General features: G+C 37.2%; 1 protein-coding gene across 1 annotated transcript in view; it reads left to right on the top strand.

The window, feature by feature from the left end:
• Positions 1 to 25,715, top strand: part of LOC108297293 (cytochrome b-245 heavy chain) — a 34,047-nt gene that overhangs the window by 5,584 nt on the left and 2,748 nt on the right. Inside the window, exons 4-13 of the mRNA XM_017520008.2 lie at positions 7,183 to 7,267; positions 8,852 to 8,997; positions 11,113 to 11,303; positions 14,122 to 14,251; positions 16,378 to 16,470; positions 18,963 to 19,216; positions 20,076 to 20,238; positions 21,448 to 21,594; positions 24,568 to 24,692; positions 24,829 to 24,831. Of these exons, the coding sequence (XP_017375497.1) occupies positions 7,183 to 7,267; positions 8,852 to 8,997; positions 11,113 to 11,303; positions 14,122 to 14,251; positions 16,378 to 16,470; positions 18,963 to 19,216; positions 20,076 to 20,238; positions 21,448 to 21,594; positions 24,568 to 24,692; positions 24,829 to 24,831 (1,337 nt within the window). The remainder of the gene's footprint in view (positions 1 to 7,182; positions 7,268 to 8,851; positions 8,998 to 11,112; positions 11,304 to 14,121; positions 14,252 to 16,377; positions 16,471 to 18,962; positions 19,217 to 20,075; positions 20,239 to 21,447; positions 21,595 to 24,567; positions 24,693 to 24,828; positions 24,832 to 25,715) is intronic.

Genomic DNA, 25,715 nt, shown 5'->3' with positions numbered 1-25,715 from the left:
CCAGCTAATTTTTGTATTTTTAGTAGAGACGGGGTTTCACCATGTTGACCAGGATGGTCTCGATCTCTTGACCTTGTGATCCACCCGCCTCGGCCTCCCAAAGCTGAGTTTTTTTAAAAAAACTAAAAGTATAATAAGCTTTTTGAAAAAGTTACTTATTAAGTAAAGATCATTTATGGAGGAGAGCAGAAAGCAAACTACTTTTGTGGGAATGTAGGGACTGTACAGGGCAGATGCCTGACATAAGACTGGAAAAGAGGGGTAGGATTTTGCTGGTAAACTAGAACCATATATGTATAGTTGAGGAGTTCATGCTTAATTTGGCAATTACAGAATATGTGAAGGAGGCAGTGAACTAAACTGTAATAACAAGTATAACTTACCTTGAACTCAGCCTCATTTTTCTTAGTTACACTAAATTCATGCTGATCCGAAGAAGGATTTTTTTTTTCTTTAAGGACATACAACACTCAATTTACTAATATAGGACTAGAGGCTATAATTTAGCTTTTATGTCTTAACTATTTAGAAAATACCATTTCATCTTAAACCAACTGCCAAAATTGGTCTTTCACAAGTCTAAAGTAAAAGTTGGCAGAAATAACTCTAACATCTCTACTTTATCAGAAAAGAAAAAGAATGTTGATAACCACTTTGAGATATTCCAGAAATAGTCATGATGTTTTCCTCTGAAAAATTCTGTGATGAGGTTCCTTTCCTTAAGCCATAAATTCTATGCCACACAATGTTGTCTTGTAAACTGACAGCTAATCAAAACCAAAACTAACAATAGTACTTTGTATTAGACATTGATTACAAGGATTTCCAAATAATCTTCTAAATTTCAGAAATCACAGAGTTAAAATTACACTTAATTGAAAGTGTTATTAATGAGCTACCTATTGTAAAGTATGATGTTTAATATATCATAAGTGTCCTGTGAACATTTGCTAAATGAAGCCCATGCACTATAGCTTATTTTTGAGTTGGGTTCTCTATCACCCAGGCTAGAATGCAGTGGTACAATCATAGCTCACTGCAGCCTGGAACTCCTGGGCTCAAGTGATCCTCCCTCCTTGGCCTCCATACATGTGGGGATTACAGGCATGAGTAACCTGCCCGGCCAGTTCCAGTTCCTTATTTCTAAGGAGACACAATTCATTTTTATTCTTCCTACCCCCATTAGAATAGTTTCTATTTAGAGGAAGTAAATGCTGAGAAACAGGCAATGTTTTCACCAAGATGGTCTGTTAAGAAATCTTGGTTACTCCACAATTCCAAGTTGCACTGCCATTGAGCACCATGTCCTATGAGCAGCACATGTTGTAATGGTAGCTTTTAGGCCCTCTGTGACCCAAGAAGGAAGATCTACATGAGGGTCTCTAAAGACAGGGATGAAATGAGGCTGTCCTTCAAATTGCAGAGAAGCTTGGCTCTATAACTAGATAGATCCTTATATAAAATAATAATATTTTAAACAAGCAGCAAGCAATATTCTCTCATAGATCAAGCATGTACTTTCTTCTGGGATTCCTAACCTGAAATGTGAACTTTTCAAATAAAACTTCTTTCCTGATTGGGATTAAAATGAGTGAGTCTGCCATGACTAATGCTATAAATCATATAGCTGCCGCACACTGAAGCTTAATGGAATTCACCTCATGAAATCTGCACATCAAGCCAGTAAAGTGGGAACAAAATTAAATGGAAGTATTGGCATTCAAACCCAGTTCATTGTGTCTCCAGAGCCCATTCACTTTAAATCATGCTGCCAAAGCTTCTTGAAACTGTGCTGTTGCAATATGATGATCTTAGAAAGCCATTATAGATATGAGTGTTGTTTGAGCATGCCAAGTAACCTAGACTAGAAATGACAAGGATGTTGTAAATACAAGGACTCAATAGTAGGACACTATATTAGCAAAATAGCCACAAACTTGCATTGAGTTTCTAGAGGTCTCAATCATTGAAATTTTGCTTTGTAAGTTTGCTTCTGGTTACCTAGAGAAAGAAAGCTGCAGGGTTGCCCACCTCACCACCCCAGGAAATGTAGGGGTAAAGGCTCTCAGACTGCTTTGTTGAGAAAAATTGAGAAAGGGTAAATTCAGCTCAGCATACAAAAGTCTCTGAGGAACCCTTAATAATCCCCAGCTTGCCATACAGAAACTAATTTCTAGCTGGATGGCAGTCCCTGCCTTAAGATCAGAAAGAAACAGGAAGATGAGAGGGTGAGGTTTTTATCTGTTGCCTTATATAGTCTGGGAGTCAGAGGCACTCAGTGTGCCTCTATACCTAATCATGTGGTCTAGCACGAGTCTTTTGGGCTTTCTGTTTCATATTTTTTTTTAGTTGAAAAACAGGTCAACTAATGCAAATGTAAGAAGGCATATGTTGTTCTAAAACATATTAATTGAATAAGTCTGTCAATTAGTGAGGTGTCAGTCAATAAATATTTGTTGAGATCCATCTATGTGCTAAGGACTGGGGACATATGGTGAGTAAAGAGTGAGGTATAGACGGGCCATGAACTTAAGGAGCTTAGAGTGTTACAGAAGACATAGAGAATAAACATGGAATTTCCAAATTATAAACAGTGCTATGCAAATAAGGTAATGTTATTCATATTTATCATACACTCCACTGCCAGCAGGTGTGGACATTAGTGTCAACTTCTTTGCCTGATTTCTGTAGATTCAAAGTTGGATTTTGCAATTTCTCCAAACTGAATATAAATATCTAAATCAGATACATTAATGGTCCATGTGGTAAGATCAAGTGTAAAAAAATAGAGGCTTTGAGTTTCTGTAACATAAGTGTTACACCCCATAAAATATGTACTTCCTTTTAGTTCCACTTCCCATTTTCTTGATTTTTTTTTTCTCACTCAGTTTCAATAGAGCATAGAAATCTGCTGAAGTGACTCAATAATCTCCCTTGCATTAGAATGGTAGTTTATTGAAATTGGGCAAGGCTTTAAGTGACAGTAACAGATAAATTTCCCTTTAGAAGTCAATGGCAGAAAGTAAAGTAAGTTGGTAAGGAAGCTATGGGGCACGATGGCAACTTGGATAAGTGGGGAGTGGCTGGCAATAATTTAGAAGTAACTCAAAGCATATAAATGCAATCTGCATGGTGATGAGAAACAAAAAATCATGGTCAGTCACAGACATTAAAGTCCATCTTTCTTATGCCACCAACTGGTTGTCTTGCCTCCTTTTTAAGGAAGTGGTAGGGAGATGGTCTTCTTAAAAGCCCAGTATCAGCATGACTTGTGGCTTCTTTTTGGATTTTTTTTTTTTTAATTCCTGACCATGCCAAAGAGAGTAGATGGGAAAAACTAGGGATTGGTGGCCTGTAGATGGGAAAAACTAGCTTTTAAAAATTACATATTAAGATGAAACGGAGTATCATTGAATGGACAATGTATTTCCCAATCACATCTCTCCACTGTTCTGGCTTTCAGTTAATTTTTCTCTAAGGATCTATGGTTAAAGCTATCAGGGGACATCAACATCTATTATTTCACACTTTTTATGATACATGGTGATGATGATGATAAGGATAGGACTATGAATACAGTACAGTGTAGGTTCCACAACAAAACCATATACTTTTTCTTTAAATTCGGCATGCAGGAGCCAGTGAATTTTCCCCAAAAAATTTCAAAAGGATTTGTCAACAAATAGAAAAGAACAGTGTGGCAAGTATAGATATGTGGGTAAATACACCTCTATAGGTTTAGTATCATTATCTTCAGTTCCAGGGCAATGAAAATGTACTTCATTTATCCAACCAAATACTAGTTAAAATATTTTTTAAAGTACATGACATACCGTTCTTACACAGGAAGCTTACCTGCTAGCTGGGGAGTGCAGCCATACTAACTGAAAACTTAAATAATGATACAAAATAACATCAAATATTTATAAAATACCTGTCAATGAACATATGCAATTGGGATATGAGGGACAAACTATGATAATTATACAGGTGAGGAAACTGGAGACTGAGTACGTTGTTCAATGTCACATGGCTAGGTGGAAGGACTGAGAACCAACACAGAAAAAACTTGCTCCGAAATGTAATTTAGTACTGCTTTCCAACACTACTAATTCTCATTCTCTTATTCTTTGGACTCCATCCTAGTTTCACCACTCCTGTATCAGTCATCTATTATGTAACAAATTATCACAATAACTTAAAACAACCCCCGTTTATTAGTTTACAGTTCTGTAGATCACAAGTGCAGCCCCCAGTGACTGGGTTCTCTGCTCAAAGTATTACAAGACTGAAATCAAGATACCTTCTGGTCTAAATTCTCACCTGGAAACTCCAGGTAAAAACCCTCCTCCAAGCTCATTCTTGTTGGCAGAATTCAGTTCATTACACATGTAGCACTGTTTCCTTGCTGGTGTTCATCTAGTGGTCACTCAGATCCTAGATATTCCTGCATTCCCTGCCACATGCCCTCCTCCATCTTTCAGCCAGCAACAGGGCTTCAAATCTCCGACTTCCTCCATCTCCGACTTCTAAACCCAGATTTAAAGAGTTCATGTGATTGGGTTTGTCCGCCCAGATAATCTCCCTATTAAAGTCAACTTGGAACCTTACCTCTGCAAAATCCCTTTTGCCACACAAGGTAACAAAATCACAGAGTGGTGTCTCATCATTTTCACAAGTCCTACCCAAACTCAAGGGGAGGAGATTATATAAGGTCATTGGGGGTCATTCTAGAATTCTGTCTAACACAAGGACTCTCAGAAACTATAGAGGAAATCAAGTTGGAACTTGAGGAGCCACAAAAAAAAAAAAAAGTTATAGAGGAACATGGCAATTGAGAAACAGGAAAAAGATATTTCCTTAAAATTTTAAAGAATACAAAATAGAAAATAACTTTCAGCACTTGAACATGAACAACAAGGCAGTTATACAAGAAAACAAAGATAGTCAACTTTTCACCAACAGATCTGTGAAATATTCTTTATTGCAAAAACATTCAGTTTGAAACAAATTATTTTACAAGTTTTTATTTCAAATAGGAAACAATTGTCTACAGTGTGAGTCATTGCTCAGCTCCACTGGTCAACATTTAATTGTAGCTGATGCCATTGGCATATTCCCTAAGCACTGACACTTCTGATCCAGGCGACAACTGAGCTTTACAAGCATCATTCACTTTCTGCCTGGGGATTGTCTTTCAGCTTTCTCCTGGAGCAAGCCTGAAATCCTAGGGAGGTGATGCCGTCAGAGCCGCCCTCAGCCAATCATAGTTGGCAGTTGGTGGTTGAACACCCAAGCTTCTTAACCCGTTAGGTAAAAACCAAAGAACCAAATAAAAACAAAAGATAAACCTTTGGGACAAGTTCCACACCAGTTCCCTGGTGTGATTGAGCCCAGTGATATCATATGATCATGGTAGCTGATATGATAATGCACTCTTCATTGATTTCCTCCCCAGTCTTATTTCTACTCTCGTTTTCTATGATCACCTTCTGGATAGAATACTGACACTTAAATTCTTGCCTCTGGTTTATAGGCACTTAGAATAATAGTGACTATATTCCTGCATTTGGTTTGATAGAAAAGGGCATTAACCTTTTATAGACAAATAGACTTGGATCCCAGCAAATGTGCAATTTTAACTTTAGTTTTCTTACCTGTAAAATGAGGACATTAAGACTTTCCTTGTTACATTAATGAGGTAATGATTATGGATAAACTACCTGGTTCACAGAAGGAATTCAGTAAAGCCTAATTCTATTTTTATTTTTTCTGGAATCTCCAGTGTCTTCCTCAGCACTATTTCCATAATTCCAAGAATCTGCCCTCATAGTTTAAGCTTCCTGCCCTTCCTAGTAATGGCTAATTGAGAGAGAGATGGTGGAGTAAGCACAGTTTTCTATGCAATTATATTTTCTATAAAATCAAAGTATTTTATTAAAAATATGTAAGCCAAATATTAAACGCCTCTGTATTTAAATTGAAGACAACCTTTAGAACCAGATACTTTAAATACATAAATTTTCTTTGGTATTTCACTCTCTTGTTCTTAAAGTTCCCTGAATCTCTGTGACAGTGCATTTAGACTATGGAACAAAGCAACCAGAGCAAGACATTGGCCAGTTTTCAGGAGAGCAAAGCTCTAATTCAACCATAAACCAGTTTTTTTTTTTCCTTGCTTTAAGCATTGGCATGAAATGAGATTCAAACTCACATTTTCTATCACATGAAGGCTGTTCAAATACACTAAAATATTGAGTATAACAGTATTTTTAATGCCAAAGTAAATCATGCACAGTATGAAATATCAGAATGTTGATATAAAACCTAGTATCAGATGGCCTGAGTTTAAATCCCAGCTCTGCGACATATCAGCTGTGTGACCTAATGCCAGGTAAACTCTCTATCCCTTTGTTTTCTCATCTGCTATGTACTGATAATAATGGTACCTTCCTTAAACTGTTATTGTAATATAAGAATTAAAGAGTTAATTCGATTCTGACATTAAAGGTTAATTACATTAAATATTACATTAATTACATTAAAGATTAATATAAGAATTAAATGAGTCAATGCATATAAAACAGTTGCAGACGCTATTGGTAAATGTTAGCTATTGTTATTTTGCCTATTCGTTTTTGGTCAATGATCTCCCCTGTAACGTTGTTCACCTACATGGGCAGGTGTACCCCTCTTTCTCATCTCATACTGTGTATGTCCTAGAACAGTGTTGTTTGAAAACTATTCAATTCTTCTACAACTGTTCACTTGTCTGTGTCCCTGCTTGACTATCAGGTATGTGAAGACAGTCTTGTCCTTTATTAATTTCTACATCCTTTTTAATGAGTAAATTAATCAGAACTAGAAACTATGTAGCTAGATATGTTTCCTGTCCAAGTTTATATTTTTATATACTTAAGCAATGGATTCCAGGGGAATGTCACCAGTATGAGAACAGAAAACATACCAATTAAGCCAGCCATGTCACTTACTGGCTGTTTGACCTGAGAAAGATGACTGCATCTCTCTGAGCCTCAGTTTCCTCATTTATAAAATACATACAATGATATAGTTTGTAGGGAGATCATGAAAATTAAATGTTTAATATGTATCAAATGTCTGGCACATAGCAAGCTTTCTTGTGAACAATTACTATTCCATTTTTTTCCCCTTAATCCAAAGTGCTGCTCAACAAGAGTTCGAAGACAACTGGACAGGAATCTCACCTTTCATAAAATGGTGGCATGGATGATTGCACTTCACACTGGTAAGTTTATTAAAGAAAACTTAGAACCAGAGAGTTCCCTCTATTCATAAATATCTTTTATATAAGAGATCAATCAGTCTTTGTAGTTAGATTAAGTGGTGGCTGGATATGTTGTATTGAGTTCTGCTCAAAAGTATTTACCACACTTTCTGCCACTTAATATTAGGATTTATTTCTTTAGGTTTTAAAGCATTTTTATTTCAGGATTTTCCTATAAAAATGAAAATATGCCATCAGAAAAGTCAATTCTAGTGTCTTCATCTTTTCCTGTTCTTTCTACTGTCAAAAATATGCACGAAAGCTTATTTATTCTAAAAAAGAGTTCTTGGCTGCCCAAGTGTATCTGTGGACTTTTTGCAGTAAATCTATAGGAGTTATAAATTGAGAATCCCTCAAGACAGTCCTTATCAGTCAAATACATTTATTATTATTATTACTATTATTATTACATGTATCCATGCAATACATATATATGTGTATAAATAGATATTATATATTATTATTAAATTTATTAAATTATTAGGGTGGTAGTGTCAGTGCAAGAATGGATGTATCTGGGACCCTTATCTAATTCCATTAATTCACTCAACAAATAATTCATGTGCCAGAGAATAGATAAACACAATGATAAAGCAGACTCGTACTCTGCCCTTAAAGAGTCTGTTCCTAGCCTGAGTAAAATAGGCTTAGATTACAGGCATTTAACTGAATTTCTCTTCTACTAGTAGATCTGGCAGGCTTTTTGAGCAGCGGCAAATAGATAGTTCAAAAGAAATGTATGTTAAAATCTTGTTAGAAACTGGCATAGTGTACAGATTAAGAGCACAGATTTGTGTGCCAAATGTACTGGATTTGATTCATAATTCTGCTGCTTCCTAGCTTGATGACCTTGATCAAGGTTTTAAAGCAGTCTATGTCCCAGTTTCCTCATCTGTAAGATGAGCCTATGTTAATAGTACCTACATCACTGGGTCAATGTAAGGATTAAGTTATTGTGAAGCACTTACAACAGTACTTGGCATCTAGTAAGCCCTATGTAAGTGTCTATTAATAAACGACGCAATTTTTAAAAGAAAGAGATTCATATCTTATGGCCATAGATTTGTATTAATTCAGTCAAATTTGTCATCTCTCTCTGGAGGTAATTTCAGAGTCAGTTTAATGGGCCAGCAATTAGGCATTCATTCCATGAGAGTTTTCTTGATTGAGCCCAAATATATTATGCAGAGAGATAATGAAAGCATATCTAAACACCTTCAGAAACTAAGACTATTGTGTAGAATCTTATAACTTGGTTGGGCCTTTAGGAGCATATAGCTCAACATCTTCATCTTACAAATTAGTAAACCAAGACCAGAGAGTTAAGTCATTTTCTCACAATTACACAACTAGAGAGGAGTTTACTCACTAGAATTGTCTTGCCTCCCTGGTTCTGGAGACCCAGTTCTTGTTTATAAGTTTCCTAGGCCTCCCTTTGTCTCCCTGTGGCTTATCATAGAGTCAGAGGCTGTCCCAGAAACCCAGCTTACAATAAATTTGTGCATACCCTTCACTCTCTTTGTTTCTCTTCTCTGCCCTTTTCAGCAATTCACACCATTGCACATCTATTTAATGTGGAATGGTGTGTGAATGCTCGAGTCAACAATTCTGATCCTTATTCAATAGCACTCTCTGAACTTGGAGACAGGCCAAATGAAAGTTATCTCAACTTTGCTCGAAAGAGAATCAAGGTAAGCATCTCATTGTCTGATTCAGATATTCTCTAGGCCATTATTATTGAGGATTAGATTTCAGTGAGTGAAGGCCTCTACTTTGCCAGAAAAAAAAAGTTGGCTAACCATCGGAGGGACAAGTCTGTAGGTTACAAGAATGGGAATATAGAAGAAAATGTCTCTCACACTCCTTATCCCATGTGTAGCGGTCTCTAGATGTTTTCCAGGTCTTTAAGCTCACCCATGAGAATGTGCGCATGTGAGGCCTGGAGTAAGTAACTCAATCTTACCTGTGACTATGCCCACCAGTCAAAGAAAGCTGGGAACACATGTCTAGTCGAACAAGGTTTGGTTTATTACTTGCTACTGCAAAAAAAATCTAACACCTTAAGGAACTCTGGGCATCTCAAGGGGATGTAAAGTAGAACATGTTACAGGATTTAGGATTCTGTTAGATGGTTTAGGGGAGAATTTAAGAATGCAAGAATTTTCTCTGGATCAGTTACAGTCAGGAATTGGGGGTAGTTCTCAGATTAGGTATCTTAATTATTTTTCTTAGGAGGCAGAGGGAACAGAATAGGACTAAATCTATAATAGGAAAAGAAGCAGTAGTCATTGTCTAGGATCAGACATGATTTTGGAGAGATTTTGTTTTTATCTCACTCTATCACAGTCACAGAGTGACCTCATCTGATGTTGTTGTTTTATGAAATTATTTATGTGAAGTAGCGAACATCCTGGCCTAAGTATTAGTGTAAGGCCAGCCACCAGCTGACAGTTGTCAGTGGTGCCTTTGTCTTTTCTTACAAACAGTATCTGAGGGATGGCCTATGTCTTCTAATTGTCATTCCTTGAGAAACATAGGTACACTGGGAGTAACTCAGCAGTTCTCTAGAAGCAGCCAAGAGGGTATCTACAAGAACTTCTTCCATCCCAGCAGCTGTTGAAGCTTCCTACACTCAGAGACAGCAGCTCCAAGTCTTCATGCACCCAGTGACTTGGGAAGATGACCAAATCACATTAATATGCACTGAATTCCAAAAATGTTTTCTTGTGTTTAGAAAACATCCTTAGTTTTGAAAAAAAATTGTCCTCAGACTGACATGAGAAAAACTTGCCTGATATACCTAGGCACAGAATTAAACACAGAATTAAGCATCATAAAAAACAGATTTTTTTCTACAATGTATTTGGTAATATTTCTTTTAAATTGTTTATTGTTTGCCCAATGATACATGAGGGTGGCAACGTGAACATAACTAGGTGAGCCTACACTATCATGCTCTGGATCACTTTTACTGTATCTATGTTCTCCCACTCTTCTAAATGTTTTCATTTTCAATAACCTGTAACTGTGTTTCTTCCTCAGAGGACTGCCCAGGGGCTACTAGAGTCCCCTTGCTCACAGGCTCAGAGATCTTGGAAGGTGGGGGGTGGGGGGACTTGTTCCTGTTACTTGTTCCTGTGCAATCCTTAGCCAATAACTGGTGGATGCAGACTATGAAAGCCTGGCTTCCTTGCCTCGAGTCAGGATAAACTCTAAGTTGTAACTTACCCTCCAGAGTTCCCTTGCAAGGTCAGGTTGAAGCTATTCCCCGTGAGACTGCCTGATTTCACCTCCTTGCTTGACTTGTTTGTCTTTTCTATCCTATTCCCCACTCTCTTACCAGTTTCTCTTGGAGCACATCTTTTCTAAGTCACTTGCCCATGAAGTCTCATCTTAAGATCTGCCTCTGGGGAACACAGCTGATGATATTTGGCATTCCCAGAATATATTTGCAAACTAAGCACTATCACCTTTTCAAAATCAAAGGCAGAAAGAGCTTTCAGAAACTTTTAGGACATCCTATAGTTGATTGAGTTCCTTTATTTGATACCCCCTTAGAAATAACTATTTAAGTATAGCAATTCACATTTCCTATGACACCTTAACCATGTAAGACATTTTAAAATTTAGAAACATCTATTTCAAGTCTATATCTCTCTGTGAGGGATGATGAGAATTATTCAAAGAGGGAGTGGAAATATCTATTGTTCTATAAATTGGACACTATATAATAGTCCTGCATTTGAGATTTGAGAGCCTATAATAATGTGTGCGTGTGTGTGTGTGTGTGTGTTTATATTTTACAGAACCCTGAAGGAGGCCTGTACCTGGCTGTGACCCTCTTGGCGGGCATCACTGGAGTTGTCATCACACTGTGCCTCATATTAATTATCACCTCCTCCACCAAAACCATCCGGAGGTCTTACTTTGAAGTCTTTTGGTACACACATCATCTCTTTGTGATCTTCTTCATTGGCCTTGCCATCCATGGAGCTGAGTGAGTGTTTAAACTCTGTAGTCGAAGATTTCATGTCCCTCAATGTCTAGGCATGATGCTCTATTAGAGGCACAGTGACCTCCTTCCCTGTGTGTGGTTAGCCTGTCTGCTACGGGAATGTGAGGGGACAGCAGAGGTCAGTTTGGTAGAAACCACTCAACACTGGCATTTTTGTTTCATACACACATGTAATTGCTATTCATAGTGCAGTTATTTATAGCAAGCTTGAAAAATACACCAAAGTCTGAGTATCTTTGCAAGTGTATAAAACATGTTGAGAGCACTGGTAGGATCCAGAATATCTGCAAAGATGACCCTTATGGTTTAATCACTAGTCAATTAGACAAACCTCCAAACAAGATGAGTTAATGATTAATTGGTTGAAGAGGTTTGTTATAGCATAATTAGTTTTTATTTAAGCTCACAATCATTTATTTGTTGCCTACTATGTATAAGGACCTATCTCAGGCACTGCAGGAAATACAAGCAGGAAAGATACATGGTTACTGCCTTCAAACATTCTAATATAATGATAAGTAACAGATAACTTCTATTAAGGGTCTGTGCTAAGGATTTGACATGAGATATTTCTTTTAACCCCCAAAATGTATAGATCTTTCACTATCACCATTTCTTGGGGATAGCAATTGTAGACAAGAAATTTGGAGCTAAAATGTTAAAATATGTAGCCTAAGCCACCCAGCTGGTAAGTGGCCCAGCTGAGATTGGAGCCCAGGTAGTTTAAAGCAGGCTGTGATAAATATTCTCTCAGAGACACACAGCGCCTGGCTGTGTGGTTAGGAGAGTTTGCCTGATTGAAAATCCTCTTTCATACCAAGTTTCCTTTTTTCTACTGTTTCATACCACCTGCACATAAAGGCAGGCCTGGGGACGTTCCCTGGTGAGTATAGGGCTCCAGGAAATTAGCAGTGAAGGAAGTAGAAGCTCAAGACTCTGTCTGTCCAGAGCCCAGCTGGTGGCCAAGACATGAGTATGAAAAAGGGGAAGGGTGGGGGACGCTGCATTGAGCATTCTTAATCTATTTGTTGACTGTAACCCCTGATAAACTCTTTCTAAGCATGGATAAATCAGTGTACACCAAGAATCTCTTGACTCCTAAATCACTCAAATATCTTTAAATGGGACTTACTCATAATCCAGTGTTTCAGGTAATCCTAGAGAAGAGAAAGAATTTCTTCCCCTCTCTAATTTAGTAATTCCACCACTTTCTGTTTGTATAGTTTCACAGATAATCATCTTCCTTTGAAGCAGACAGAGGAGACATGTTTATCTCCTCCACTTGAAGAGAATCTGCTACTTACACTGGTTAGGTGATTGCTTACAGTCTCCTGACACTGTAGCAGCTGAATTGGGTTTAAAATGCAAGTTTCGGGACTCCTGGTCCTAGCATTGAGAAGGAGAAAATCAGATTATTTTTCTATCATTTACTTTCCATGGTAACTTAGGCATTTTGAACTTCAGTAGTTATTTTCTGGACACTTGCTTTGTGTCGGACATTTTTTTATACATCATGCAAATTGATTATTATCATGAACTTTTAATGAGTTCCTATTATGCCTGTTTTACAGCTGAAGGAACTGAGGCTGAAAAGAAGTTGAATAATTTACCTGAGTCCACCAAACTAGTAAGGAGTAGAACTGAGATTTGAACCCAAATTTGTCTGACACAAAACAGAATTGTTTACACCAAAACATTTTTCTTTGACTTACTAAATCACTCTGATTTACATTCTCATGTAAAATGGGGGTAATAACACTTGCCTCTCAGGCTTGTCATGAGGATTAACCGATATGATTTGTGCAAAATGTCTTTCCCCAAGCCTGGCACATGATAGGTACTCAATATATGATAATTCTTTTCCTCAAGACCTAAGGATAGAAAGGAGTGGTTAATAAACTTGAATTAAAACATTCTCAGAATATATTAAATGACACAATAAATTTTAGATCTCCAAAACAAACTTTTACAATGGGTTGTCTGTGCCTTTTTTTTTTATGTATTCTGAAGACGCTGTCATTTATGTTCCTTGATGTCTACTCAATGCTGTGCCTTCCTCTCTCTATCACTAATAATTGTCTTATGTTTCGGTAGTTGCTCATGTAACATTTATTGAATTGAAATAGATGGGCTCTGAGCATTTCAAGGTACACACTATTATTGTTGATGGCTGTGAGAATGGCATAATCCCTATAATGTTAAGTATCTCAAACTGGTCTCAAAATTTGGGTTTAATTTAGATAATTTCTGAACCCACAAATAAGGCACTTCTGGTAAGCTTCAGGGCTACTGTGTATGACTTTCTGTGTTGTCCACTGTAGTGAGTGCTGGCCAAAGACGATAAAGTTAGCCCACTTTGATGATTGAGCCCTTTGCTTGTAGGACTATCCTTATAGACAGGGTACCCTTTTCTAATTTGCATAAAGGCACTGTATGGACCAGCAGTCACTCTGTTAGATTTGCAATCTTTCTGCTTTTGTTTGTTTGTAAATTAAAATGATACTTGAGACAGAAGTATAAATTCTCCCTTTAAGAGAGCATATATTGATGATCCAAGACCTACCCTCTGTAATGTTACATGTAAATATCCCTTTGGTAATTGAACATATGTTTTTTTTTCCTATTGCTGAGTATTATACATTTTCTTTCCTTTAATCTATTCAGAGGGAGCAATAAGCTATCACTTTTAAGTGAAAAATAAAGGACCTACATCCGAGCACTTAAAATATGTCTAGAATCTTTTAATAAAACAGTTTAATTTCCTATTACTAAATGGTCTGGACTTACATTTTTCTCCCAGACGAATTGTACGTGGGCAGACAGCAAAGAGTTTGAAAGAGCACAATCCAATGGAGTGTGAAAAAAATATCTCAGAATGGGGAAAAATACCGAAATGCCCAATCCCTCAGTTTGCTGGGAACCCTCCTATGGTATGTACAATTCATTGTTGTCCTTACAGTTCATTACTGACAATCCTTTACCTGTGTCTAAGAAACATGTACAGATGTTATACATCTACATAGATGTCCATTACAAATGTCATGGAACAGCTAAAACGTGTCTACTTTTCTCTGCTATACTTATTAGATATAACTCTTTCTTGAAAAATAAGCTTTGCATTGTTTTGTTATCAACATCCTGATATAAAACCTGTAAAAATAATGTTTTTAAAAGTGCTATTTCAGTCAAGAGGTTCTCTCTCTTTTCTTCATGACAACACCAGCTAGTGATTTTTAGGGGGATACTAGGGATTCCGTCTTGAGCTGAATTGAATAGCTCAAATAAATAATTTATAAGGAGTGAGGGGCCTCTTGAGATACCAACACATGATACTTTCCGTACAGCTTTCAGATTTAAAAAGGAAATTGATGAGGTGGCATGTAAGGCTACCTTTAGGCATTAGGAGTTTTCTGTTTATGAGGCATAAAGGAGGCTAAACAGCCAGGTTCATACCAACACTCAATGGCATCATGTGGTAGGCAGAAATGTGGCAAATGACCAAGGAAATACATGTTGAAATACTTTCTTTCTTCTATTGGGAGCTCTGAAGGGCTCCATTTTGTCTATTCTCATATCACTGTTCCATGGAGTAAGATGTGGGCCTTGTAATCATCATATCATTCTGCCCATTGGCAGACAGTATACTCTGTTAGTTATTATGCTAGCCGTTGGTATAAAACTAGGCAAAAATCAACATTTGTGCAGAGCTTCTGAAGAGGATTATTTTTTTTTCCTTAAGCACAGTATAACATGAAGGCAAATATCCCATTCCATTTCTCTTTTCTTTTTTCCTGCTCTCTTAGCATAGGATTACTGTTTCTCTAGACGCAGCATACTATCTGAGAACTTAATATCTTTAAGCATCCTATCACATTAATGAAAGCAACCAGACAAATCACTGAATTGGCTCCACTACATGCAGACATCAATAGAAAGGATAAAAAGGGAACTGTATTGCCAGTCCTCTTGTGGGCAGGGGAAGGCACATTCCTTGATGACAGCTAGAGTCAGAGTACTAGCACCTTAACAGAAATCTACCTCAAAGAGTTTCTAGAGATACTAGCAGCAATATCCAAATCTGGCTCCATTCAGTGGGGCTCCATAGTAGCACCCAGGAAACAGATGGATGATTCGAGACTGTTTTAAACATCTATCCCATCAAAAAAAAAGGCCAACAGCACAACACTGTTTATATTATTCTTCAACTTTGGCTGAAGATGGGGAGATTCAGGTGCTCTCAATTTCCAAGAGTAAGTTTCCTGTAAAAGTAATTTCATAGAAAGATTATATGTGAGAGGATGGGAAGCACTCTCTTTTTTTCTGTTAGAATACATCCCAGAAAGTCATCTTTTAGATAATCTTGCCTTCTAAAATTCTTTGCTACTTTAGGTATTAAACCAAATATCCAGCTGGCTGCATCTCAGGATGGATCTGTTTGGCCTCAATGTTTTTGTACCACCAACAATGCTACAGAGTAATTCCAGTGTTCTAAAACACTGCACGTTCTGACCCAAGAGATACCTAAAGTCTGAAAAGCTCTGGGTTTGTCTCCATTCAGCAAGTGCATTGCATACTCCCAGAATTTATCAGAATGTTGGAGAAACAGCCAAGCTCTTGCATAAAATCTGTCATCTTGCAAATTTGTCACTGTGACTACATAGCTAAGAGAAAGCAATCACAATGTTGCATTAAAAATATTGTGTTACTGAGTTACCCTTTAGAGAAATGTTAATTCTGAAACCAACCTTGCTTTGTTATAGGGTTATTGCAACTGTAGTTGCCACACTGAGGGGAAATCCCACTCTTGTGAGCAGTTCCTCTTGGGAAAGTTTTATATTGTCAGTACAGTTCCCCGATGTGGATAAGGAGAATGTTTACTTTTACTGCCTCAAAATTATCTTAGTTTCAGATATTTTCATATATTCCATTGTAGAAAAAATTTATTTATCTAATGTCAAATATTTAAGCTAGCCTACAAAGAAATTTTTCCCCTCTGAATATTTTGTTATCTATTACCACTTTATGCATCTCATTTTCATTTTTGCTCTGATTACAGACTTGGAAATGGATAGTAGGTCCCATGTTTCTGTATCTCTGTGAGAGGTTGGTGCGGTTTTGGCGATCTCAACAGAAGGTGGTCATCACCAAGGTATTGATTGGTTTAGTAATTACTAGTGGTCAGTGTGTAACTATATCATGAACAAGTCTATCCAACTTTTCTATAGCATTGGTCAGAGTGGTCTTTTACTCAGTTTATTTTAATTAAAGTTACAGCAGAGAGAAGACCTACAATTTATTTCAATTTACTTAGCTCAATAGTCAAATGTTTGGGCCTTTAACTGGGGAAACTGCAAGTTACCATTTTCGATGTTAAAATGAAGCCAAGTTGTTTGTGTGCATGAATCTCTCCCACTCACCGTGTGTGTGTGTGTGTGTGTGTGTGTGTGTGTGTGTGTGTGTGTAGGGGAAGGGCACAGAGGCATTATTTGGTTAGTTAAGAGCAGAAAAAAGAAGTGAGTTTAAAGAGGCATAAATTGAGTCTTAAAATTTTCCGATGCCAAAAGGTTGAGATGGTTTTCCAGATTATCTACCACCTTTTCTGTGCTGTATATGTAATAATCTATATGAAAGTCGAAGTGCCCCAGATTTCAGACAAGTTAGTAACTAAGCTGCCTCTCAAATTTGGTCTCCTGTTTCCAAATCTAGAGCGGCTTTTCCTGAACGCTAATCTGTTTCTCATCACAAAATAAATAAATATCCAACTAAATAAATGTAAATGGAACTCCCTGTTATAATTTCAGGAAACACCAAGAAAGTATATCTTTAGCAAATAAAATTTAATTCAATTCAACTCAGTTCAAAAGGTATTTGCCAAAACCCTACTATCGGTTATTTTTGCAAAACACACAAATTCTTCCTGTCCTCCACCCTATCTTTCCTCATTTGCTGTCTATGGTGGATCATAGTAAAGTTAGTTCAGCTGGATTTGGAAGTCTTGAAATAGAGGAAACCACAACAGTTCTCCCTTTCTGACATTTAGATTGTATTATAAGAATAATTCCACAATTATCAGCAAAAAAAGTTTCTGCAAAGTTTCCCTTACTAGACTAGAGATGACTGAACCAGACAAGTATTTTTCTTAAACAAACTTTTAAGGAAAACTTGTTTTCCTGTGAAGAAAATAGATATTCATTTTCTTATCATATAAATAAGTATGAGAAACAAGATGTTATCCAAAAGTATTCCAATGAGAATGCTGTCCCCTTATTTACTTACATCTCATTTGTGTCTATGATAGCAAAATTGCAATATGGTAAAAATTGTTTCCACCACACAAAATTACAACATGATAAACAATTTTCAACATAATTTTAATTTTCTGTTTTCAAAATGAAGCTTTACAAATTCTTATTTCAGAGCAGAAGGGAAATTGGTTATAGTTTTAACATGTAAGATGCATTTAAATCACAAGTTCTGGAAACGTTTGACAATTTTTTAAAAAAAGAATTTCCCACTCTTCCACAACTCCCTGTTTGAGAAAAGCCCAGCAATAGCAGTTAACGTTAGGAAGCTGCTATGCTATTTTATTTCTATTGATTTTTCTTTCTTTTGATGTCCCTTGGTTTATCTTTAGTTATACATATAAAGTTCTTCTAGAAGTCTTAGGAATCACTAAATAAACAGTATATTACTTTTTTTATTGCTCTTCACTATGTTCTGTTTTTTTTAAAAAGTTATCCACTCAATAGTTGATGGACATTTGGATTGTTTCCTGGGTTTTGCTATTACGAGTAAAGCTGTTATAAACATATGTGTACATAGACAAATGAGGATGGCAATGGGTGTGTAAAATACATGCTGTACCCCCCAGGCAGGGAGAAATGTAGAAGTAATGCATGGATTCAGGCTGATTCAAGGTGTGATTCAAGACAAAGAAAGACTGGCTTAGTTAGGCTTGGTTTGGAGAATGTTGTTACATAACTAGCCAATGGGATCTCCTTCTTCTGGCCAGTTATTAGGTTGGTGCAAAGTTATTGCAGTTTTTGCCATTACTTTTATGGCAAAAACCACAACTAGTTTTGCACCAATCTAATACTAAGGCCCTCTCTCGTCCTCTGGGAAGATAGGAAGGCTGAGCAGGAAACATCACTTTTTGTAAAATTTTTAGCACCTTTTTTCACTTCTGAGAGGGAAAAAATCACAATAGGCTGATTTCTTACATTGGATTCCCTGGTAAAGACTGAGAAATAACTGCACGCAGAAGGTTTCTAAGGCAATCTGTAGGAAATAAACCTGGAAAGGAAGTAAGAAGGCAGAAATGGGGATAGAGAAAAGCTGACCCTCTTTCTAGTTGCAACTGTGGCCTCAGCTGATTCTACAGGGAATGCTGGAATTGAGATGGCCCCTTGGAAAAGGAACTGGGCCTAAGTATTCCTTCATCAGCCCATCATTGGTAATGGGCTACAACTGAGGGCAATTCCCTGTGACAGACATATCTGCTGGAGGAACTGCTTTGTTGGCCCTAAAGCAGAGATCTAGATGGGCCAATTTAGCTCAGCTATTTTTTAATATCCATATGGACACCAAAAAGGCAATAATTTAGGAAAAATGTCATTTCTAGACATATGTTTTATTTGACAGGTGGTCACTCATCCTTTCAAAACCATCGAGCTACAGATGAAGAAGAAAGGGTTCAAGATGGAAGTGGGACAATACATTTTTGTCAAGTGCCCCAAGGTGTCCAAGCTGGAGTGGCACCCTTTCACACTGACCTCTGCCCCTGAAGAAGACTTCTTTAGCATCCATATCCGCATTGTTGGGGACTGGACAGAGGGGCTGTTCAATGCTTGTGGCTGTGATAAGCAGGAGTTTCAAGATGCTTGGAAACTACCTAAGTGAGTAAAAAGTACATATTACCAATGCGTATGAGTTCAGGAAAAATGGCACTAAATAGCTCCTTTTCCTCCATGTTTTACTAAATCTCCAACAAAACACACAGGTTCTGAGAATATAGGTAACTATTTCTGTGGTCGCTATTTCATATGTGTTTATGCATATTTTTATCAATCTTATGTAAACTGTGAAACCTTTGAATCAAATATTAGAAATAAATGCCCCCAAACTCCTTTAAATATGTAAGGGTCAAAGCCAAGTTATATTAACTTTCCAAACAAATAAATTTATAGTATATCAAAAATATTCTTAAATTTTAATTAGCATAATTTATTTGAGGTTAAATGCCATATATTAGCCCCCTTGCCTCCTTTTCCCTGCATGCCTAAAATGGTATCAGGCACTTAGTAGATGCTAAAGAAAGGTTTGAGAGTTTGTTGAATAACTCAATGAGTAGACAAATGAAAAGTGGAGACATTAAATCTACAAAATGTTATGATATGGCAAATTCTCACTTCAATGTGCAGCATGTGCAAAAATTTCGAATGGGATGTCCTGGCAAGAGATAGGGTGTGTGTGGAGGGGGATTTGTTGTGTGAAGTGGGGTGTGGGGATAAAAAAATACTTGTACTGAGTTACCAAATGTTTTTGGTTACCCAAATATTTCTCTTCTTACTTCCAAACACAACATTGGCACTAAGTTTTGTTACTTGAAAGCTACTTCATAGAAAGCAGCACCTAAATAGATACATTGTTCCAATTTGAATTAACATATTTCACATCCCCAATAATCATAGGTGTCCCAGCTCACTCTGAAGAACAAGACATCTCTGTAACTATCTACTCCCCGTTTCCCTTCAGGATAGCTGTTGATGGGCCCTTTGGCACTGCCAGTGAAGATGTGTTCAGCTATGAGGTGGTGATGTTAGTGGGAGCAGGGATTGGGGTCACACCCTTCGCATCCATTCTCAAGTCAGTCTGGTATAAATATTGCAATAATGCCACCAATCTGAAGCTCAAAAAGGTAAGTCCTTTGATTTATTGGAAGGCCTTTAGCAGTCTCCATACTCTGCCATGTGAGGCCTGAAAGTGCTATCAGGGCTGAGATTGACAGAGACCATGGGAAGTGAAGAAAAGCTTCCGGTGGTTCCAGAGAGACAGACCTTTCTTCAAAAGACTATTTAAGTCCAATGTGCTTCTAGAAAAGCAGGCCTATTAGTGAAGGGAAAATATCATATCTGTATAGTGCTGCTGGAAATTCAGAAGAGAGAAAGTTGGGAAAGTGTTCACAGTCCCAATTTAATAGCTATCATTTTTATATATTCTCTTCTAATATTTTCACATTTACATATTTTTAGAAAGTTTTATATATTGAACATGTATAATTTCATGCCCTGCTTTTAAAAAACGTATTACAGGAAGTGTTTTTCAATGTCTTCACAGGCTTTATAATGATGATTTTAAATGATCCCTTCATGTTCCACTGAGAGGATATTGAATAATTTTTATTTCATCTTGTGTTAGATATTGAGATTGATTCCATTTCCAGCTCCCCTCCCCCCACCACCAATACTTTTTATGCAAAGGGAGGAGAGGAGACCTGAAATTTCTACTTATGAATATCTCCTCAGGATCAATTCACAGGGGATTTTTTGGTTACCTATAAATTTGGTTTTATTGTGGAATAAAAGACATCCTAAATAAACCTCAGGCCATTCTAATAATTGAAAAGATAAACTCTAATAGGGACATTAAGCCTACTTTGACTTTTCATTCTCCTTGTACCTCTTTTCCATGTGGGAGGGGATGTGCGTACAACTTTATTTTTCACCTAGAAACTCATGAATATCTGGCAGTAGCAGGCAGGGAAGAATTTCTGTGGCAGTCCCTGCTAGTCTAAATCCCATCAGACTTTCTGAGAAGAGGTTCAAAGGAAGCCAGAGATTCTGGGAGAGTAAGAGCAGACCCAGAGGGTAAATTGGTGGGCTAATAGTTTTTTATTAAGCTATATATTTCTGAGATCAAGTTAGTTATTTACCGCCCTGCTAGCATGAAGACCAGAGCAGGTTCATGTAAACTAGCCTGTGAAATGTTCAGAACCTCCTGAGAAGCTATGTTTCTAGGCATTCTGAGCAACAGGAAAAGGTTTAAAGTGACAGAAAGTAGAAATCATATTTTAATGCTGATAGGGCCTACCAAATATAATCTGCTTCATAATCCACTGCATTTTCAGATCTACTTCTACTGGCTGTGCCGGGACACACATGCCTTTGAGTGGTTTGCAGACCTGCTGCAGCTGCTGGAGAGCCAGATGCAGGAAAGGAACAATGCTGGCTTCCTCAGCTACAACATCTACCTCACTGGCTGGGATGAGTCTCAGGTAAGGACAAGACTCCAATGCTCTGGTCCTTCCCATAGTGTACAGGACTCACGGACTTCCCCTTGGTTATTGGTGTGTCTTGTGTACTATTTTGTTTCTAAGTACACTTAGTGGATTTAGTGATCAAGTCAATTCACTCTCATTCGGTATCCCCACATTATATTTAGACTGTTCAGACTAGATTCAAAGCCAAGGAGCCTGTAAAAGAATAAAAGCCATCGCTTTGACATTATTAGGGCAATGCTCCCACCAGACACTCTGAAACCAGGTGGACAAGACGGTGCACAGGGTTATGGGAGGGAAATTTAACTTTCTCTCTCTCTCTCTCTCTCTCTCTCTCTCTCTCTGTGTGTGTGTGTGTGTGTGTAAAACAGACACTCCCCAACTTACAGTGATTCAACTTATGATTTTTCAACTTTACAACGAAGTGGAAGCAATATGCATTCAGTAGAAGCCATACTTCAGTATTGTATTCAATAAATTACATGAGGTATTAAACCTTTTATTATAAATAGGCTTTGTGTTAGATGATTTTGTGCAATTGTAGGCTAATATAAGTGTTCTGAGCACATTTAAGGTAATCTAGGCTAAAGTATGATGTTTATTAAGTTAGGTGTATTAAATCTATTTTAAACATGGTATTTTCAATTTAGTGATAGTTTTATTAGGCTATAACCCCATTGTAAGCTGAGGAGCATCTGTATATATAACATATATAAGTATATAAAGGATTCTGTATATACATATATATATTGTATTATGTATTTATATATGTATCACATACACTTATATGTATACATGTATTTATAAAATCATTTAATGTACATGTTTTTGCATATTTTACAATATACTTACTACATTTATTATTATTATGCATGCATATTGCCCGGTATTATTCGTATATATCTATTTACATAGACTGTATAATTTTATCCTCTCACCAACACTATGAAGTAGCTCCTATTATTATCCACATTTTACAGATGAAGAAACTCAGACCAGGTTAGGTCATTTTCCTAAGAGCACCCAACAAATAAATGACAGAGACAGAATGTGCCAGAGCCTGCACTCTCAGCATCTCCCAGTAGTTCATGATTATCATTTGTAAATAAATTAATATATATCTAATGAAGGTGATATATATGCATGTATGTGTGTGTATGTGTATGTGTGTACACAATGAGAGCGGTCTTTCAAAAATGTTTGGAGACCACTATAATAAAGTAAGCCAGTAGTTCTTAACTGGGACAATTTTGCTCTGTTCCTCCAGCCCAGACATACACCAGAGACAGTTGGCAATGTAAATATCCTACAATTAACAAGACAGCCCCCCACAACAAAGAATCATACAGTTCCAAGTATCGAAAGTGCTGAGATTGACAAACCCTGAAACAATTCAATGATTCCTGGAGGGGTAATATCTTTGTAAATAAGCAAACATTAATGACTTGGCCTGGAAACAGCATAAGCTGTCACCATGAATGAGAAGCTAACGCAAGAGTCTCTGCATGTTTCTTTCTAGTGTCTTAGCTGGTGTCTTAGTCCATTTGTGCTGCTATAACAAAACACCCGAGACTGGATAATTTATAAAGAAAAGAAATTTATTTTTTCAAAGTTCTGGAGGCTGTCAAGTCCAAGATCAAGACACCAACATGTCTGGTTGTCTAGCAAAGCCTGCATCTTCTGGGTGGGAGAAATACAGTGTTTTTACATGGTGGCAAGAAAAAAGGCAGGCTTGTCAAATACTGTGTGACAACTATATTCCAAAGCCCTTAAACTCATTCATAAGGGATGATCCTTCATGTCTTAATCACCTTTTTTAAGCTCCACTTCTTAATGCTATGACATTGGTAACATCTGAATTTTGGAGGGGACACATTCAGACTATAGCAGCTGGGTATTCACAGACATTGGTTCCGCAACCCTGGGCGTTTTCCTTGTGGGCCCTGTCACTGTGAAGACTGAATCCCCCATTTGGGTTTCCACATATTATTTGTCACAGATTCTCCTAGTCTTAAAGGAATCTTGTAGCAAATATGGATTAGGGAAACATAACCATAAAAATTATTGCTCCAGAAAAAAAGTGGTTTCCAAAATGTTACTTATGCAATTTAAAAACACAACAAAAACACTTTGATAAAAATAAAACTCAGGAAACAAATCTATAGTATATAAGTTGCTTTACTGTTTTGTTATTTTAAAAGCCAGGCAGAGGTGTTTTTTTTAATCAGTAATTTATTTGTATTGAAAAAGTAATTATTTAGCTTTGCAAAACTGATCTCTATAGAATTATTAAATCAGGGTGCCCACCTTTCTTAGCCTCCTCTATGCCCATTATCCATCTAGTGAATTTTAAATTTGATTTACTTTTGAAAAATAAATTTAATTAACCACTTTTATGAAAAATACCTGTTGTTCAAACTGAAGCCTCCTAGATTGTAGCAGCAAAATAGCATGTGAACACACACACACAGACACACTAGCTTTAGGCTTGATTTGATGTCTCATTATGCAACCAAAGTATTGCTGCATTTTAGTCTAAAATTGTTACATCTCTTAGTAATTCTCCCAAAGAAGTGGAAGTATATTATGGTAAAGAACAAAAGTCAAATATAGAGCACAGAGAAAAACAATGAGACACTACTCATTCATCAATGCCTGACTCAAATCCTGTGGCCCTAAACCTTCCCCTATTCTTCCACTGCACCTTCCTTCTTTGTTCTCATTAGGATACTTGTGCCTCTTTCATGACTCTCATCACACCCTGTTCAACATATGGGATTGTTTATATTTATACTTCAAAGTCTCCCCTTCTAGATTGTAAATTGCTTGAGAGAGATCCAGTTTGTTCATCTTTGTTTATCTTTTAACATCCAGCAGGGTGCCTTGGTTAGAATAGTTTGTGAATTATGTAAATACATTGTATATGATTTTACAGCATGTCTTTTTCTTAATTCATGTCCTTTCCTGCAGGCCAATCACTTTGCTGTGCACCATGATGAGGAGAAAGATGTGATCACAGGCCTGAAACAAAAGACTTTGTATGGACGGCCCAACTGGGATAACGAATTCAAGACAATTGCAAGTCAACATCCTAAGTAAGGAGTCTGTCACCAAGATGTTTTGAGGCTTGTGTCTGCCTAAAGCAGCAGCTCCCATACATATCGAAACTTGTATATTTTAGAAACACAGATATGTATATTGCTATATAAAGGTTGAATTCATGTCCAACAGTACATCCTAGGTATCTTCAACTTTAAGAAGGAATATTTAAAGTATATAAGCATTACCTGGAGAGTTATTTTAAAAAGTTTCCCAGGTCCCCATCTCAGACTTTCTCAACCTGCTTGTCCCAAGTAGGGCCACAGATTGGTTCTTTTCTTGAGTCTACTAAATTTCAATAGTGTAACTACTTCTTTTAAAGATTCAATATAATTTACACTTATTGTTAAGAAGACACTGTCTCCACTTTTAGTTATAGCTTCTGGGTCTAAAATCTTAAGTTGACAGATGTCTCAAGGTGCTTTCTGCTCTCACTAAAACTTTAGTCATTATAAAACCTTGAGGGGGGATCCCTTATCTTGCTAGAACACCTGAGAAACTCAAGAGATCACCATACATGTACTCTTTAGACTACTGCTTTTTGCACTGTAATGAGCATACAAAGCATCTGGGGATCTCTTTAAAATGCAGATACTGATTTAGAAAATTTGGGGTAGGGCCAGGTAATCGTCATTTTTTAAGAAGTTTATGGCAAGGCTACTGATCAGAAACTACACTTTGAACAAGGCTTTAGACTCTAAAATTTAGAGAAATGAAGCCACACCAAGTAGTTAGCATAGTTGGCTTGTTCTTAACTTCAAGATGCCAGGGAGAGTTTAGGGGACACAGAGCCCTGAAGGAAAGTAGCCCAAAGACTCATGAATTCACCCCCATTTTCTCTGTGATAAAAGTTCCAAAACTTCTATTGGTTAGATTTTATTTTTCCAGGGAAGTCAACTACCTTTTGAACTATCCAGCTGCTCACACAAACAGGCCGAACCATACTCCCTCTGAGCAATATGAGCTCTTTGCTATTCGTGAAAAAGACAAAGGAGCAGAGGGGACTCTGCCCTGGGGCC

Source organism: Cebus imitator, unplaced genomic scaffold (assembly GCF_001604975.1).
Source record: "Cebus imitator isolate Cc_AM_T3 unplaced genomic scaffold, Cebus_imitator-1.0 Scaffold788, whole genome shotgun sequence".
NCBI classification, from domain to species: domain Eukaryota; kingdom Metazoa; phylum Chordata; class Mammalia; order Primates; family Cebidae; genus Cebus; species Cebus imitator.
Note: the sequence above shows the minus strand (reverse complement) of the source record. Positions and strands in the feature narration are given on the sequence as shown.